The sequence below is a fragment of the Hylobates moloch genome, unplaced genomic scaffold, assembly GCF_009828535.3.
Source record: "Hylobates moloch isolate HMO894 unplaced genomic scaffold, HMol_V3 SCAFFOLD_3, whole genome shotgun sequence".
NCBI lineage: Eukaryota > Metazoa > Chordata > Mammalia > Primates > Hylobatidae > Hylobates > Hylobates moloch.
Window position 1 is genome coordinate 10,714,441 of NW_026652278.1, and position 18,757 is coordinate 10,733,197.

The 18,757-nt window shown below is 41.9% G+C and overlaps 1 protein-coding gene across 1 annotated transcript in view; it reads right to left on the minus strand.

Annotated features, from left to right (window-relative positions):
• LOC116810343 (deleted in malignant brain tumors 1 protein-like) overlaps nucleotides 1–18,757 on the minus strand; it is a 40,526-nt gene that overhangs the window by 7,883 nt on the left and 13,886 nt on the right. Inside the window, 6 exon segments of the mRNA XM_058437007.1 lie at nucleotides 4,641–4,958; nucleotides 7,976–8,047; nucleotides 8,594–8,656; nucleotides 11,330–11,647; nucleotides 12,466–12,528; nucleotides 14,893–14,958. Coding sequence (XP_058292990.1) covers nucleotides 4,641–4,958; nucleotides 7,976–8,047; nucleotides 8,594–8,656; nucleotides 11,330–11,647; nucleotides 12,466–12,528; nucleotides 14,893–14,958 — 900 coding nt within the window.

Sequence of the window (18,757 nt, forward strand, 5' to 3'; positions counted from 1 at the left end):
AGATTCAGGTAGGGAGGATCATCTACTCTCTCTATTCTTCCACATTCATCTCTCACTAGTTAGAGCATAATGGGATGGAAAATCCAGTACTTTTAGAACTTTCACCTAGTTAGCACATTCTAACCCTTTAAACACCCATAAAATAAATTCTGAAAGGAAAATATTCCTTTTAGGAACAAACCAGATATGTTTAGTTAAATGATTAAAGCTTTTGGTTTATTTCTAGATGTTTGCTGAATTTATTTGAACTCTTAGTAGCTTAAACCATGGGAGTCTCACATAACAAAATAAGATAGCCCCCATTTATATCCTATTAACTCATAAAATATCATTTCATTACTGTATTGTTTTATTAAAAATCTAAAATTATAATAAATATTAATACTTGATAGAATCTACTAGTGAGTATTCAATTGTTCACTACACTATTCTTGACATATTCATTGTTTTTAATACATTTTATAACAAAATAATCTGACTTTGATTTCCATCTCAGATGTAGTAACTGGTGTGGGAGGTTAAATATTGACTTCCTTAAGATGTCTATGTTTTACTCCCTGGAATCTACAAATAGGTTACATGATATGGCAGAAGAGACTGCAGATGTGATGAAGGTTACAGATCACAAAATGGGAGATTATCTTGGATTTTCTGAGTGCATCCAATCTAATTCTCTTTTAAAAGCAGAGAATCTTTTCTGGCTGAAATCAGAGAGGTATGGCAGAAGAAGAGGCAGGAGATATTTAAAAAGCATGAAAATGACTTGACTCACTGATGCAAGCTTTAAGATGAAGGGCTCATGAGCTAGGGAATGTGAGTGGCTTCTAAAATCTGAGAACAACTCCCACCCAGCAGTCAGCAGGGTAACAGGGACCTCAGTTGTACAACTGTATGTAACTGAATTCTGCCAACTGCCCCAGTAAGCCTGGAAATAGATTCTCCTTCAGATTTCTACTGGCATCTTGATTTTTCCTTTTAAGACTTGAAACAGAACAGCTAAGCCCACTGGACTTATGACTTACAGAACTATAAAAATGACACATTGATGGTGTTTAGAGCTGCTAAGTTTATAGCAGTTTGTTATGGCAGCAATAGAAAACTGCCATAATTGGGTACAGATTTACCATTCTACAACTAAGAAATCAGACAAAATACATTAAATTATGGCTTTCTGATCTTGGACAACAGGCAGCACAGGAGAGCAATCACTAAGAGAGAGTGAATGAACATGGGGAGTCCTATAATTACCCTAGGTTATTAATTAGAGTTCCAGTGCACAACAGAGTGAAGGGGAACCCAGGTGGATCCTGGCAGACTCCTTCAAAAGATAGATCTGAAAATTCAGGGAAAACAAAGTGGCTAGAGTTCACTGGGAGTACTGGAGGTTGCTCACCTCTCTGCCTACAGAGAGAGCTCCAGAGATTTTCAGAGAGTCTCTCTCAAGTTTTTATCTGAGTACTAATCAGCAGACGTGTGTGGAGCAAATATCTAAGACCAAGGTAAGAATTGCCTAAAAGGAGTAGAGGGAACAATTTCTGGTGATTGCACAGGGATGGGAATGTTCCTTTTCCTACCAGCCAATGTGAAACCAGGCAATCCATGAGGCATTCAGTATGGTAATCAGAAGGATATTTCCCAGTAGTGGGGAAAATTAGCTCCATACTAAAGTTTGCTCTACTCTTGCCTGACAGAACTTAATCACAAGGCTTAAACGGACCAAACTGTTTCCAAGTAACTTGAGTGATTTAAAGTAAGATTGAGAATAAACAATAACTCATACTCAAAACGGTAAATGGCAACATCTGGCATCCAATAGAAAATTGCCAAGGCTGTAAAGAAACAGAAAACTATGACCCATGATGGGAAAAATAAATCAGTGGAAACAGACCAAGAAATGGTAAAAATAATATAAGTTTTACACTAGAGAATGAAAACAATAATTATATCATACAATCAAGAAGGTAGAGGAAAGATGGAACATGGAAAGTATAGATATGGAAGATATAAAAAAGACCCAAATTAAACTTCTCAAGAAGAAAACAATAAAGCCTGAGATGAAAAATACACTGGATATGATTAACAGCAGATTAGATACTGCAGAGAAAAAAGTAAGTGAACTTGAAGACACAGCCAAAGCTAAAAGCCACGGGAAAAAAAAACAACTAAAAAAAATGAGCAGAGCACCAGGGAATTGTGAGACAACTTCAAGTAACCTAAAGTATGTTTAATTGGAGTCCATAAAGGAGAGGAGAAAAGATAGGAACAAAATATTTGAAGAGATAAACTTCTAAATTTGATTTAAAAAATCCTAATTAGCCGGGCGTGGTGGCGGGCGCCTGTAGTCCCAGCTACTCGGAGAGGCTGAGGCAGGAGAATGGCGTGAACCCGGGAGGCGGAGCTTGCAGTGAGCCGAGATTCCGCCACTGCACTCCAGCCTGGGCGACAGAGCAAGACTCCGTCTCAAAAAAAAAAAAAAAAATCCTGTGAACCACAGATTCATGAAAGTCAATGACCTCTTACCAGAAGAAACATGAAGAAAACTATCCCAAGTTACGTTATAACCAAATAGATTAGAATTCATGATAAATAGAATATCTTAAAAGCAGCCAGAAGTGAAACATTGTATACACAGAGAAAAGGTGATAATGACAATAGACTTCTTGACAGAAAGAATGAAATTCTGACAGCAGCGAAATAACATCTTTAAAGCATTGAAACAAAAAGGTCAGCCTAGATTTCTATACCCAGGAAAATTATCTTTAAAAAATGAAGATGACATAAAGATGCTTTCAGGCACAGAAAAGGTGAAATAATTTGTCACCAGTAGACCTGCACTACAGGATGTGTTAAAGGTAGTCTTTCAGGCAGAAGAAACAAGATGCCACATAGAAAAGATGTTTATTATAAATCCTAAAGTAACCACTTAAAATACAATTATACCTAGCAGACAAAAAAGTAGACAAAATGGAACAATAAATTCAAAAAAAAAAGAAGAAGAAAAAGACTGAAACCCCATCTCTACTAAAAGTATAAAAAATTAGCTGGGTGCCTGTAGTCCCAGCTACTCAGGAGGCTGAGGCAGGAGAATGGCATGAACCCAAAGAGGCAGAGCTTGCAGTGAGCTGAGACTGGGCCACTGCACTCCAGCTGGGGCAACAGTGCAAGACTCCATCTCAAAAAAAAAAAAAAAAAAAGAGAGAAGACGACAAAAACATGGTGAAAAAAGAACAGGTAGAATGAATAGAAAACAATTAGCAAAACGGTAAATTTAAACAAATATCACAATGGTAGATTTAAACTTAAGAGTGGTGATTTTTAAAATATACTCACAAATTATTTGATATTCCTTCCTTCAAGAGACAGAGTTTGATTTCCCTCCCTGTGTTTTGGATTGGACTTAATAACTCACTTTTGATCAATAGTATAGAGCAAAAGTAATGACATGTCACTTCTGAGATTGAATTATAAGACTGTGGGTTCTGTCTTGAGCTCTCTCTCTGTCTCTCTCTCATCACTTGCTATGGTGGAAGTCAGCTTCTATTTTGTTCACAGCCCTATGGACAGGCCCATGTGGCAAGGAATTGAGAGAAGCCTATAGTTAGAAGCCATCAAGAAACTCAAGTCCTAAGTAAAAGAGCACACAAAGAATAGAAGACACCAGTAAACCATGTGAGTGAGCTTGGAAAAAAGCCCTATTCTTGACTGCACCCCTGGCTGCCTGCTTGACTATAACCTCATGAAAGACCCTGAGCCAGGACCACCCAGCTAAGCTAATAAGATACATGACCCACAAAAACTGAGCTAATAAATATCTGTCATTCTAAAATAAAAATTTTGGGTAATTTGTTATACAACAATTGATAATTAGTAAGCTGTATCTTCCAGTCATCATATTAAATATAAATGGCCTAAACACCTCAAGTAAAAGTCAGAGATTTTCAAATAGGGTTTTTAATAAGCAAAACCCAAGTATATCCTACCTAAAAGAACTCCACTTTAAATTTAAAGATATGACTGGGTGCAGTGGCTCATGCCTGTAATCCCAGCAATTTGGGAGGCTGAAGTGGGTGGATCACTTAAGGCCAGGAGTTTGAGACCAGCTAGCCAACATGGCAAAACCCCATCTCTACTAAAAATACAAAAAATTAGCCAGGTGTTGTGGTGTGCACCTGTAGTCCCAGCTACTCAGGAGGCTGAAGCAGGAGAACTGCTTGAACCCAGGAGGCAGAGGTTGCAGTGAGCTGAGTTCACACTACTGCACTCCAGTCTGGGCAACAGAGCAAGACTCCATCTCAATAAATAAATAAATAAATTTAAAGACACAGATAGGTTAAAAGTAACACCATGCTCTATCAGGCCGTGCTATCTTGGCTTATGAAAGAGACATAAATTTTTGCTTGGTTCTTTTGCTTTGGCAAAGATTGAACTAACCTGATAGTGTGTATGATGGAGTGACAGCTTCAGGCTCTATGGCTGGAGTGAGACTTGGTGAATTGCCAGCACCAGATGATCAAAAGAAAAATCAACATGGTAACATTTACAGTGCTATTTATAATATAATACTTAGTAAAATCAATCATTGAGTATTATTCTAAGGGAAAACAAAGAAGTGACTTCTTGTTAAGAAAATAGCTCCTTACCTGTGCAGATGACACTGGCATCCTCCAGGTGCCCACAGTTGTGCCTGGCCTGGTCCCCACACAGGCATTGACCCAGGTGGCTGTCACTGCCCACACACTGCATGTCATCCAGTAAGATCTTCCCAGAGCCTGCCCCAAAGTGGGCCCCTGTGGGGGCTGCCACAGCCTGGCCACACTGTAGCTGGCGGCACACAACGGTGGCCTCAGCCAGGTCCCAGAGATCATCACACACAGTCCCCCAGGTGCCCTGGACGAGAACTTCCACACGGCCTGAGCACCTCCCTGTGCCGTTCAGCAGCCTCACCTCCATCCAGGCTCCTGGGGAGGCACAAGAAGGAGGGACACTGGGGAGTGGCCTTTGGTGTCAGGACATTGTGCCTTAGTCTTATTATGTTGGGCTGATATATTGCTGATGTCATAATACTTATATCTTCCATATGATATTATTTCATAGGAAGAATATTAGTAACAATAATAATCATAAATTCTACCACTCACATTTCATGGGTGATTACCAATAGCAGGTGCCATCCTAGGTTCTTTATAAGCTTGATCTTATTTGACCATTACATCTCTCTTGTTGGGTCTATTATTACCTCTGTTTTTCACATGAAGAAAGTGAGACTCAGAAAGTCCAAGTTCTTTCTCAGGGTCAAAGTGGCAATGTGAATTGGAACTGGGTAGTTTGATTAGTATTTCGTATAGCTTTCTAAGGCCAGTGAACTTTGTTATATGTATTTTCCTCCCTGAAGTTACCCTTCTCCTTCCTTCCCTCAAACTGAGCCCTGTGCCTCAGGTTACATGCAGAGTAGAAAGCTGATATAGCCTGTAGGATGTTCTGGCTTTGGTTTTCAAAGACCTGAGATCAAAGAAGAGAATAAGGTTTGAGGAAGAGAAGTGCTTATTCTACCTTTATGTGTAACTAAAAGGGTATTTCCTCTGGGTTAGGCAGATAGAAAGTTCTGTGGGTCTTGGAAAATCTGGGCTGGAACTCCTACTCCCTTGAAGTGTCTCAAGGAGGCCAGAAGACCCTGGTGAGCAGTTGCATTAGACGTCTAGAGAGGTAATGCCAGATCCCTGGGCTCCCAACTTACACATGTCGCCTAAGCCTACACATGGCACAAGAACTCCAGAGGACCCCGGACCTGGGGGGAAATAGCATTCTTTCTAGCACTAAAGACATTTCTTTTCTTAGCTGCCAACACAGTTATACTTTCAACCACAGAATATTCACTTAATGCCTATTATGTGCAAGGCTCTATAAGGAAGAGTTTACACCTTAAGGGCTTTAGTCAGTGACAGGATGGAGAAAACAAAGGAGAAATAATCTCAGATTATTTCTATGTCTAGTGAAAGTAATTGTTAAACCTCTCAAAAATCTAGAATTCTGATGGTTGTTTTATTTAGTAATTCATTACCTTGATCATGATATTTATATTGACATTCTGTGTTCTAGAATTTTCTAGAAACACTGGTGAGGCTTTTTTCTTAAGCCAACAGGAGAAGTAAAAAATAGAACGTACTACTCCATTAGATTTCTTAAACAAAAAGTTTGAGAGTCTGTGTCTCATTATATTAACAGTGCTCTAGCTTACAAAATAGGAGTAGTAGTACAATACAATACAATATTACGTAACGTCAATAATCCAATGCAGAAATATTTTTCATATCTAACATATGGGTTGTTTTGAGAACAAGTTAGAAAATATATGTGAGGAAAAATGTAGTGGAAATGTGAGTCATTATGATAATCATAAGTAGATTATGCTCAGAAGAGAAGGTGAGGAAGATTTTCTGAGAGATTCTAGGTCAATCCCCCCTTTACAGCTTCCAATTCTTCTGAGCCGGCAGCCTCCATTTCATAAACAACCCACTCCTACTCGCATTATTCAGTGTGACCATTAACTACTGTTCTCAACTCAACCCTGCCAGGAACTAAGCATAAAAAATGAACCTCTTTTCTCAACAAAGCTCCTGCGAGCAACCTGTGTCCAAAAATGCAGCCAGCTCACTGCGCAGCACTACTGACAACAGGGCAGACCGCCTATGACTCAGCTCTAAGGAGGGCATAAGGTTAGGACAGCTGTTAACACAGTCCATCGGTTCTGCCCCGAGGAGGTTATGAAATAAGTCAGAATCCTCCCCCACACCCTGATTTAAAGCAGTCTCAAATCAGGGGAAATGCATCGTGTTCTTCCTCCCGAAATGTCCTTGTGGTGCTGGAGTCTAGTGGGTCTGCACGTGTTCATTACTCAGAAGAATGCAGAAGAGCAGGACAGATGCCTCAATCAGACGTGGCAGGCACAGTGCCTGGGGTCCACGTGACTTTTAAGGGCTCCCAAACATGCCTTCATTTGTTTTAAAATCAGAAGAAATGACTACAATATAGTCTTTATACCAATACAACCATAAACTAGAACATATACATACATATCTATGTGTATATAAATATACTTTTTTTTAATGGAGGTAGGGGTCCCTGAAGGCAAAAGTTCCTAGGGGCCCAGAATGTCAAAAAGTGGCCCAAGTGAAGGCCTGAAACAGATGAGAGACCTCTGCCTGCTGTTTAGTGTTTTTTGAGGAGGTAGCAGAATGACTGCAAGGCTAGCTTAGTGCATCTACACAGCCTTAAACTTCCACCATAGTATTTATTCAAAACACAGACATGCACACAAAACATTAGGCTTGGCCCAGACAAATTGAGTTACTACTGATGTGAGTTACTACAGAACCAGCCTTATAGTGTCAGAATGCTACAACGAGCTTTCATTCTTTGTAAAGCATATGTATAGGCAGTTCTGCCCAGGTGAGAAGGAAAGAACTGGGATTTGGGTTTACACCTGATATACAGTATCAGGTAAACTAAAAGGATAAATCTTGCCTAATTGTTACAGTGGAAAATATAAATTAGGAATTTTATATTAAAAGCTATAGAGTAGGTGGCAACTCGCAGCTGACTCCCTGATTTCCTGGTTATAGTCTTGATGTACCTGGGACATAGCAATTGGGCTTACAAGCATGTTCTCTTCCCATTAGCCCAAAGGTAGCTTTGGAGAATACTGCCCCACCACCAAAGGCAACTGGCTAAGCAGAGTCATATGGGTTTGGAGTCAGACATATTTGTGCCCAAATCTTGGCTCTACCACATTCTAGTTGGGTGACGCTAGGAAAATTTTCTGTGTCTCATTTTATGAAACAGTGAGGTGAGGTAGGGGGAAGGATAACACTTGTAGGTGGTTTGAGCATAGACTAGTGACAGCGTCTGATTCTTTGCTTATCACATTATGGTTGTTTCATAAATGTGAGCTCCTTCCCCCATTTTCCCAAGCACTTACCTGCCAGGGACATGGGTGTGGATGGCAGGGCCACAGGCTCTGTTGTGGCTATGGTTGCAGATAACCCAGCACCTGGCACAGGGACAAACAGAGGCTGCCCTAATCGTTAGGACATCCCCTAAACCCAACTTTAGAAAGACAAAAGTTTGAAAATACACACGGCCTGGACCGGGTGCGGTGGCTCACGCCTGTAATCCCAGGACTTTGGGAGGCCGAGGCGGGTGGATCATGAGGTCAGGAGATCGAGACCATCCTAGCTAACATCAAAAAACAAAAAAAAAAAAAAATTTTGCCGGGTGTGGTGGAGGCGGGAGGCGAGGCAGGAGAATGATATGAACCTGGGAGGCAGAGCTTGCAGTGAGCTGAGATCATGCCACTGCACTTCAGCCTGGGTGACAGAGCGAGACTCCTTCTCAAAAAAAAAAAAAAAAAAAGAAAATACACATGGCCTGAAGGTCACAGTCAAATATGCAGCATCAATTCCTGACTCAGCTCCTCCAGAGGCAAGGAGAATTTGCAGGAGTATGGTAGCACTTAGTGTGGCTTCAGGTCTGGGAAGGCACCAGGCCAGTGCTGGGCACATGGTTCCCTTTCTCCATAAAACAAATGCCAACTGACCTGTTGGAGGGGGAGTTGGGGGAAGCACAGTGGGCTCTGTGGTAGTTAATGACAGTGCTTGACCTGTGAATGCAAAACAAAGAGAGGCCTTGTTCACTGCTAGATACCTCCTGGCTGCACATGGGAGTGTGAACTTCTGACTATAAGCCCAAAGAGAACTTCTGGTTCCAAAGGTGTCCCGTCAGGGTTTTAGTGGCTCCTGTATCTCCTTCCTGCCACCTCATTCAACACTAGATAGCAGATGCCACAGCGCAATGAAAAGTGCTAATACTTTGAGGACACACCATTGCTTTGTACACTGTAGCTTGTGAAGTGCCCATAAAACCATTTGTGGATGGCTTCCTCTTTTTCTTTTTGGAGCAATCCATGGACATGGCAGTCAATGAAATGGCTGAATGTTTTGGTTTCCATCTAGATCTTTGGTGGCTGTATCTGGACTCTGAGTAGCTAAGCCACATGAGGTTTTCATGGAGCATTAAGACAGCTCTTTTCATCGTATTAACTCCTAAATAGCAGTCAGGTATTGTGTTGTTTCCTTTTAAAAAGGATCTCAAACAATTAGGGCAAATATTAGGATTTCATAAAACTCAGTAGTTGGTACCCTGGGGCTCATTGTACTATTTTCAGCATCTGTCAGTGAGTTTGATACTTTTCATAATAGTCTCTATATATGTATGTAAATCAAAACGATTGAATACCCTCTCTATTATTGTGATCATTTAAAATAGTTTGGGAGTAGACTATCCAGAAGTGGTTAAATCATCAACTGGTTGTTTAAAGTGGGTTGGAGTAGAAAAAGAAATAATCATGTAATTTATCTTTTTCAGTTGGTCATATAATACAATGTAAATTCAATCTTAATATGTCAGAAATGTACAGAGTTGATGGGGCGCAGTGGCTCATGCCTGTAATCCCAGCACTATGGGAGGCCGAGGTGGGTGGATCACCTGAGGTCAGGAGTTTGAGACCAGCCTGGCCAACATGGGGAAACCCTGTCTCTACTAAAAATACAAAAATGAGCCAGGCGTGGTGGCAGGCGCCTGTAATCCCAGCCACTTGAGAAACTGAGGCAGGAGAATCACTTGAACCCAGGAGGTGGACGTTGCAGTGAGCCGAGATCACACCACTGCACTCCAGCCTGGGTGACAGAGTGAGACTCTGTCTCAAAAAAAAAAAAAAAAAAAAAAAGAAACGAAGAAATGTACAGAGTTTTTTCCTGAAAGTGAAGCAGCTGGCAGTCAGCTCTGGTCTGGGCCAAGAAGGTACTACTGTGAGTGTGTGGCCCCCACCACGGGAATTTCACTAACCATGGTTCTGTTCTGTTGTCCATGTTATCGTGTACTGGAGGGAATGGGCTTCATTGCTCTCCTATCAAATACCTACAGAGGCAGGAATGATGTGTTTTTGTTTCCTGCATCCTCTTCTAACCACTTATTTCTGCTTTTTTCAGATTCTCAAAATGAAAAGGATGGTACATAATAATGATGCAAATATTTACCAATTTGGGAATCTATAAGCAGTTTTTAATACCTGTTCTGAACACTAGATGTATCTCTTGGGGGATATTAATCCAATCCTAACTTATTTTGTTTCAATTGACTGAGCTCCTAAACCATTTGGAGACAACTAAAATTTCCAATTCACAGGCATAGTTTGGGCAAGTTCAGGGATTATTTAAGAAATCTAGGTGATGGAATGAATGAGAAACTTGTTTCCCTTCTGCTCTGTGCCCCTCTGTATGGTGTGCTGTGATGTGGAATGATTGTTAACTATCTTAATCCTAGAGTGACTCAACCACGTAGGACCACCTAGCTCCATGACCCCAGGGACCACTATTCCCTCATGGCATGTGACCATGTGCATGAGGATGCAATGCACAATGCATTCTAGCAAGGTGGAGCCCTGGAAGTTGTGCAGTACAAAGACCCTGCTATCTTGGCTTAAGAAAGAGACATTCTATGGAGGAAAAGCTACAATGCGAAAGAACCAAGCAGAGATTGGACCAACCTGATGGTGTGTATGATGGGGTGGCAGCTTCAGAATCTGTGGTTGGAGTGGGACCTGGTGAATTGCCAGCATCTGATGATCAAAGAAATCAACATGCTATGGTCTACAGTGCTATTACAATATTATGCTAAATGACTTCCGAGAATATGAGTTGAATATTTCTGAAAAGACACAGAAGCAGTGACATCCAGGAGAGGTAACAGCCTCACACCAGTGCAGACAATCCTAGGTTTTCATGAATTAGATTAGAGCTCATGAATTATTTGGGAACAATTAATATTTTCTAACAATAACTCTTGGCAAAAAATCACTGAGATATTCTAATGGGATTTATTTGATGCAACAAATATTCCACTGCCTAAACATCTCCATTTTTTGTTTATTCTTATCTCCAGACTTGTCATGAACAGGTCCCTCTGACTGTGAAGTGGAAGAGGACTAGAGGACTCTTTCTCTAGCCCTGGAGGAGCTCTACCATGACTTAATAAAACGACTTTTAGAAAGAAAAGTATACTCAAAGCAAACTACCCAAAGATTAGACCTACCTGGGAGCATGTCCAATGTAGAAGCTGCTTCAGCCCCTGTGGTGGGGGTGGGGGCTGGAGAACCATCAACATCTAATCAAGAGATCAAAGTCTATGAGGTTATTTATAATGTATTGTCCAGTAGTTTCTATTAGTGTTGGCTGCCTGTGACAATAGTGAAGTCCTGGGAGGTGACAGCCCTCACCTGAACAGATGACACTGGCATCCTCCAGGTGCCCACAGTTGTGCCTGGCCCGGCCCCCATGCACGCACTGCCCCAGGTGGCTCTCGCTGCCCACACACTGCATGTCATCCAGCAGGATTTTCTCAGAGCCTGCACCGAAGTGAGCCCCTAATGGGGCTGCCACAGCCTGTCCACACTGTAGCTGGCGGCACACGACGGTGGCCTTGGCCAGATTCCAGAGGTCATCACACACTGTCCTCCATGTGCCCTGGACAAGAACCTCCACGCGGCCTGAGCACCTCCCCGTGCCATTCAGCAGCCTCACCTCCATCCAGGCTCCTGGGGAGGCACAAAGAGGAGAAGTACTGGGGCTGGCCTCTGGTGACAGAGGTATTTCTCTCATCCTTTTTGGATCTAAGTCTGTTTATCACATAAGCTTGTGTTGCACATGTGGCCAGGACAGTAAGACATAATCACCTTCAGTTTCAAATGACCAATCTTTGTTATAAGCCTTCCCTCAGAAAAAGGTGGTTTTATCTTGAATTCTATATTAGAATTTTCTGGAAGTATCCATGGTGTTTACAAGGATCCATTCTATATTAGAAGTTTCTGGAAGGATCCCATACAAGGCCATATTATTCATAAAGTAATTTTATTTTATGAAACTCATGGACAGAGATATGTAAAATATGAAGAGATTTATGGCAACGCATACAAGGCTTAACTGCATGCTTACAGTTAATAGTTATGTCCTGATATCCAGAATGTTCATAACCATATTGGCCTTAAGATTTTCTAATACATCGACTCTCAGAACTATAATTTGTGAATTTATGATATTGGAGAGAGCTAAACATAAACATGTGCCTAGAATTCAACCATTCACTTCTTGTATATTAGTTCTCTCATTTTTTAAGGTATTCAACCACTATGCTGAAAAGCGTTACTGCACCTGATTTAGAAAAGGAAACTGACTCAGGTAGAACACCTAAATTCCTCAAGATCACACATCACACACCTTGAAAGTGAAAGAATTTACAGCTCTTTCTATTATACAGAACTACCTCCCAAAGTGACCCTATGCCTTTTCACCTAGCTCGGACTGATGCTGGGGACCTCAGCATCCATATCTCCTGATTTCCCAGGCAAGTCTTTACCTGTTGATGAAAGTGTGGAGGACACAGGGGTTATGGCCAGTGAAGTCTCCGAGGTGACCCCAACTATATGGAACAACAAAAAAGTCGTTATAAATAACAATGTAACATTAAAAAATATAAATAAAAAATAGTGAAAATTTCTTCAAGAATTCAACCCACAGCTTAATAGCCATCTTATTTGGAAAATTATGTTTTCATCTAAGTCTCCATCATCTCTGTTACCTTGAGGATTCCGTATTCAGGGCATTTCTTACCATAAAAGAAACTGGTCCTACAGAGCTGTCCTGATTTCATGCCAGGGCTAACTGCAGAAGAACAGGTCCTTAATGGCCTTGGCCAGCCCAGGTCTGCACCCCTCCTGCTACAGGTCTCAGAATAACTGCAGAATGTGCTGAGACTGCAATATCCTGGGACAAGAAGGAAGTGTCTGGGACAGCTTGGGCTTTGTCCTCATCCTAGAGCAGGATGTTCCTCCTAGAACAGTATGCTCTGCAACATGAGCCAAGTGGCCCCCAGCAATACCAAATTCTGAGTGGAATGCTTTCGGGGTCCCTCGCTGTCTTGTGAAGTGGAGCACATGCAGATGAGACTCCATCCACCCTGGGCAGCTTTCCTTATCCTTGGGGGACCACCTCCCCATGGTCCTAGGCTTCTGAGGATCCTTGCTGCCTGTCTGTGAGTAATCGAGTTGCTTAGTTGACTTGTGCCAGTGCTCGTCTCACTGCACTAGACCTAGGAATTCAAGTGTAGAGGCGGGACTGCTGTGGTGACTGAGTCTTCTTTCAGTTCCTGCCACAGTCGAGAACCCTTGCACCAACCAGCTAATGTTAAGTTGAATTGTTTATCAAACTAAGACATTAAAAAACAACACAAAGTTAAGTTTCTCAAACCCACTACTGTGTAGTAAGCTATCTACCCAACATTAATAATGTTTTGCATCACTTCTGTTAGTAAGGATGTTTAGTCAATCAAATAGGACCTGCAGAATATGCAATTTGTTACTGAAATAAGAGTCCCTGCAAACAATAGGTTTGTAATTAAGTTGGGGACTAGTAGAAACATCCAGATAGCTCTGCTATTAATAACAGAAGAGGTAGAATGCTAGAAAAGTATGCAAATGATACTCTGAGCAGAGAAAAGACTCCATTGATGGTGGAGCTCAGGAAAGTCCTTCTACAACCGGGCCCAGAAGCAAGCGTAGGATTTCACAGGGAGATGCAATCTGGACGTGATGGAAATGGGTGCATTTCAGGCAGAGGGAGGGAGAAAGAAAAGTTCTTACCCTTAGGATATATTGTTTAACAGAATCATCAGGATGAAAGTCGGGGCCCAAAGGTCATAAGGAAACTTAATTACTCAAGGGGATAAGGTCACTTAAAACAATTTGATTAGGTATTTAACAACTATTAATGGCATGTTCTAAGCACTTGGAGTTCAGCATTATTTAAACTCATTTTTGTAGACACTAGTCCCAATCTCAGTGAGCAGAAGGAGCTTTGCAGTCAGGTAAAGCTAGGAAAACCTGGTATAACATAGTCCCCTCTTAGAGAATGCTCGTGTCCACTAGTAGAGAAAGGGCTCTGATAAGTCCTGCAGTGTTTGAGCGTGTGTAAAATACCTGTGAACATCATAAAGCATGCACAAGGGGAGCATTAATAATACTTAACAGCCCTTTCCTGGAATAAAAATTGTCAAATATAGTCATCTAATTAACTCATAAAGCAGATTATTATACTTTTAACTCTTATTTTTAGTATATTTAAACATAAAAATATGTAAGATATAAAGACAAGTCTTATGAATATTTACTTTTAGAATTATTATCATTATATGGATATGGATGATGAAAATACTAACTCAATAGCTGGTGTCAAAGGAAACACACTCAACATTGATAAAGAGCTACCTTTAACAGGTTAAAAATAGGTTACAACAAAAAGATATCTAATTCGTAAGGTGGATGCTTAGTCTTGCTTGGTGGCACAAGCACATAGGTTAGGATATACACAAAATTTAAGAGTGTTTGTGAGGAAGGACAGAGAAAAGATTGAGATTGAGGAGTATTGGGAGCTTCAAATTTAACCATGTTTTGTTTCTTGATTGATAGGACAGGAAAACCAATATAACCAAATGCAAGCGTTGGTCATATTTAGATAAGACAGCCATGGTTATTCGCTTTCTTATTCTCTGTATTTTCTGAACTTTAAAATGTTTCCCTGGAACAGCAGCAGGTGAGGATGCTGTCTGGGAGGCCCAGTGAATCAGCCCCAGTCCTGGAGGTCGAGGTCCTCTCAGGATGGTGCTTCCCCTTTACACCAAAGAGGCTGCAAACGGTGCTGCTCTGCCAGGCTCCTCCCTCATTGGGATGACCCCATCTTCACCCTGTGGTTTGGAGAGCAAAAGGGTATCCTCAGGAAGGTTGCTCACCTGAAGGGCTGGGCCCAGGCACGTTGGCCCTACGGCTGGCAGATGCTGAGTCGGCCACAGGTAGCACTGGAACAACATGGAAATGGGGATTAGGACCGGCTGAACACAGAACAGATCAGACAAGAACTCAGCTGGCAGCTGGTGAAGCACCCCCAGCCATGTCACACCTTAACCAAAGCATCTGGACTGGCCACACGCTGCCAATGAGCTGCCAGATTTCTTCTGATGAGGTTGGAGTCAAGTTCAGGTTAAGCTCCTCAGTGTGACCCTGCTGTCCCCAAATGCCCGTATGACTCCCCCCTTCAACTCTGCATCAGCCCTAGGTTCTGCAGGAGGCACTCAGCAGTAGTCAAAGAAGTCATTGATGAATTGGGAAAAGTTGGTAAAAATCATTGCATTCATAAGGATGCTGATTATCTTAGATGACCCCATGGAAGACATCATACAACCTAGTGATCCATCTGCCTGGATGTCTCCTCTGGATGGTAAGGCCTCCCATCCATAGGATGAATGATAGAATCATTGCTTACCTGCTAGGGTAGTTGGTAACTTTTCATTATCCGCTGACACTGAAAAATATAAATATTTGTTAGATCTGACTTCATTAGTTTGCTATGATACTAACTTCTCTTTGAGGCAGGATATGTGTACAAATAGGGGCTGCTGGTGTTATTCAGAGTGATACCTGTGTCTCTTGAGTGGAGAGATTCGCCTCCACTATACACTGTCTACCAGGATTGTTCTTGGCTGAGGCCAAAGCTGCCTCAAGAGGGGTCCAACAGCCTGCCCACCATGCAACACCTACACATTTGTTTATTCTTTCAATAAACATTTATTGTGTGTCTATAATGTGTTAAGCATTGGGATAGGGGCTAGGGATACAGTAACAAGCAAGACAGATAAAAGCCTTGCCTCATGGAGCTTCAAATGTGGTGCTGCAAGTGACATTGGGCATCACACATGGTCCTTAGATTCCTTGGTAGTATATCTCCCCTGGCCCTAAACAACAATTCAGCCTTTCATCAATGCATCACACCTATTTTTCTTGTTTTAACTAGCAGCTCATTGACTTACCTGATGATGTGATTGGGTGGTTAACATCTTCCGGGGTGGTGGAAGCTGAGAGAACTGCTGGAAAAAGCAGTACAAAGAAAATGGCCAGGCTGGGCATGGTGGCTCACGCCTGCAATCCCAGCACTTTGGGAGGCCAAGGCAGGCGGATCACTTGAGGTCAGGAGTTCTAGACCAGCCTGGCCAACATGGTGAAACCCCATCTCTACTAAAAGAAAAAAAAATACAAAAATTACCTTGGCATGGTGGCATGCACCTGTAATCCCAGCTACTCGGGAGGCTGAGGCAGGAGAATCACTTGAACCCAGGAGGTGGAGGTTGCAGTGAGCTGAGATTGTGACACTGAACTTCAGCCTGGGCAACAGACTGAGACTCCTTCTCAAAAAAGAAAATAAAAATTAAAAATAAACAAGAAAATGATCCCTGATATTTAATGTTGAATAGAAAGAGGGACTCTATTTCAACTACCTTTATACAAGCTCATTCAAAATGGATAATTTTTAAAGGAACCAGCAGCATCAAAAACGTTATGCTGGCTGGGAGCGGTGGCTCATGCCTGTAATCCCAGCACTTTGGGAGGTCGAGGCGGGCGGATCACGAGATCAGGAGATTGAGCCCATCCTGGCTAATACGGTGAAACCCCATCTCTACTAAAAAATACAAAAAATTAGCCGGGCGTGGTGGCGGGCGCCTGTAGTCCCAGCTACTCGGGAGGCTGAGGCAGGAGAATGGTGTGAACCTGGGAGGCGGAGCTTGCAGTGAGCCGAGATGGCGCCACTGCACTCCAGCCTGGGCGACAAAGCAAGAATCCATCTCAAAAAAAAAAAAAAAAAAGAGAGAGAAAGAAAAGAAAAAAGAAAAACAAACAAACAAACATCATGCTAGGCAGGAAAGGCCACATGTGGTATGACGCCATTTATATGAAATATCCAGAATAGGTAAATCCGTAGCGACAGAAGCAGACTGGTGGTTGCCAGGGGCTGGAGGAGGAACTGTGATAAAATGACCTGACTATAGCAGTGAACAGAAATGCCATGCTCTTTTCACCTGGCCTAGCCGCTATGGGGCAGAAGCCCCTCCTTGTGAAAAACAGCATCCCACAGGACATTCCTCCAGGCACAGAAGGAGGGCACACTCGCTGTGCACCTACCATGCTCCAGGCTGCCTGCTAAGTGCTTTACACAGATTCAGTGACTTAATCCTCAGAACTCTTTGAAATCAGTGGCTGTTGTTTCCACTTCTCAGATGGGGTAACAGAAGCACAAAGGGGTAAAGAAACATCATGAGGGTCTCATAAATGGCAGGTAGAAGAGAGTAGATCCTAATCCAGGAGTCAGCTGTGAGCACTACACTGTCAAGTAAGTGGAATATGCCACTTAACGTGCAAAAATGTCCGCATTTAGTCATGTAGACACTACAGCTAGGAATTTAACGTGTTTTTTCTCTTTGTTGTTCATATTTAGAAGTGGACATAAGTATGCAAACTGGCAAAAGCCAAATGACATTCATTTATTCAAGCATTTACTCATTTATTTATTTATTTATTTAACCACCACTGAATTCCTGCCAATCAGAGAGCAGACATGCTGACATTGTCCTCAAGATATCTGTATGTATGTGCGTGTGTGTGCGCACACGCGTGCTGCGGGCAATGTTGAAAATGAGAAAGATGGATTCTGCCCTCATGTCACTGGGGAAGCAAGTGGATACATATGCAACTGGATGAGAGAGGAATAAGAGCTAAAGTGAGGATAGATAAAAAGCTGTGAGAATCTAGAAGAGGGAGCCACTCCTGCCAGGGCAGCTTGGAGAGGGATGGGGAAGACTGGACCAGGCAGGGCAGGGGACTGGCGCTGGTGTTGCAGTGGCCACCAATATGCAATGGATATGTGAGTTTGGGAGAGGCAAGGGTAAGAGTACAAAAATTAAATGCAGACCCAGGTCAGAGATGAACTCTTTTCAGTCTTAGCTTTTGTCATCTCAAATAGAGACTTCTAGTTTCTGAATAGGCAATGTGCCTTGTCAATATTTTTTAGAATAGGATTTTAATGTGGTTTAGAGAGTTTAGAATAGTTCAGAGATTAAGCTTTAGGGCTCTGAAGTCAGATTGTGTTATCATTCCACCAACCTTGAGGACAATATTTAACCTATCTGAGCATAGGTTTCTTCATTTTGAAAATTGAGGTTATAGAAGTCCCCTCATCCAGCTGTTGGAAGGATTAGACAAGAAAATCCATATAAGACGTTCAACATACGTGATTGTCTCAGTGGAAGGCAATGCTGTTTATTATAAATTAAGTGCAAACTACACATGTAATTTTAGATTTTCTGGTTGCCACATTTTAAAAGTAAAAAGAAACAGATGGAATTAGTTTTAATAATATATCTTATTTAATCTGATGTATCAAAAATATTATCATTTCAATGTAATAGTATAAAATATAAATACAAAATATAATCCATATAAAAAAGTCAATGAGCAATTTGGCTTTTTTTTTTTTTTTTTTTTTTTTTTTTGTGGGATAGAGTCTTGCTCTGTCACCAGCAATCTTGGCTCACTGCGACCTCCGCCTACCGGGTTCAAGTGATCCCCCTGCCTCAGACTCCTGAGTAGCTGGGATTACAGGCATGTGCCATGGCGCCCAGCTAATTTTTGTAGTTTTTAGTAAAGATGAGGTTTCACCATATTGGCCAGGCTGGTCTCGATTTCCTGACCTTGTGATCCACTCACCTCAGCCTCCCAAAGTGCTGGGATTACAGGTGTGAGCCACTGTGCCTGGCCTACATTCTTTTA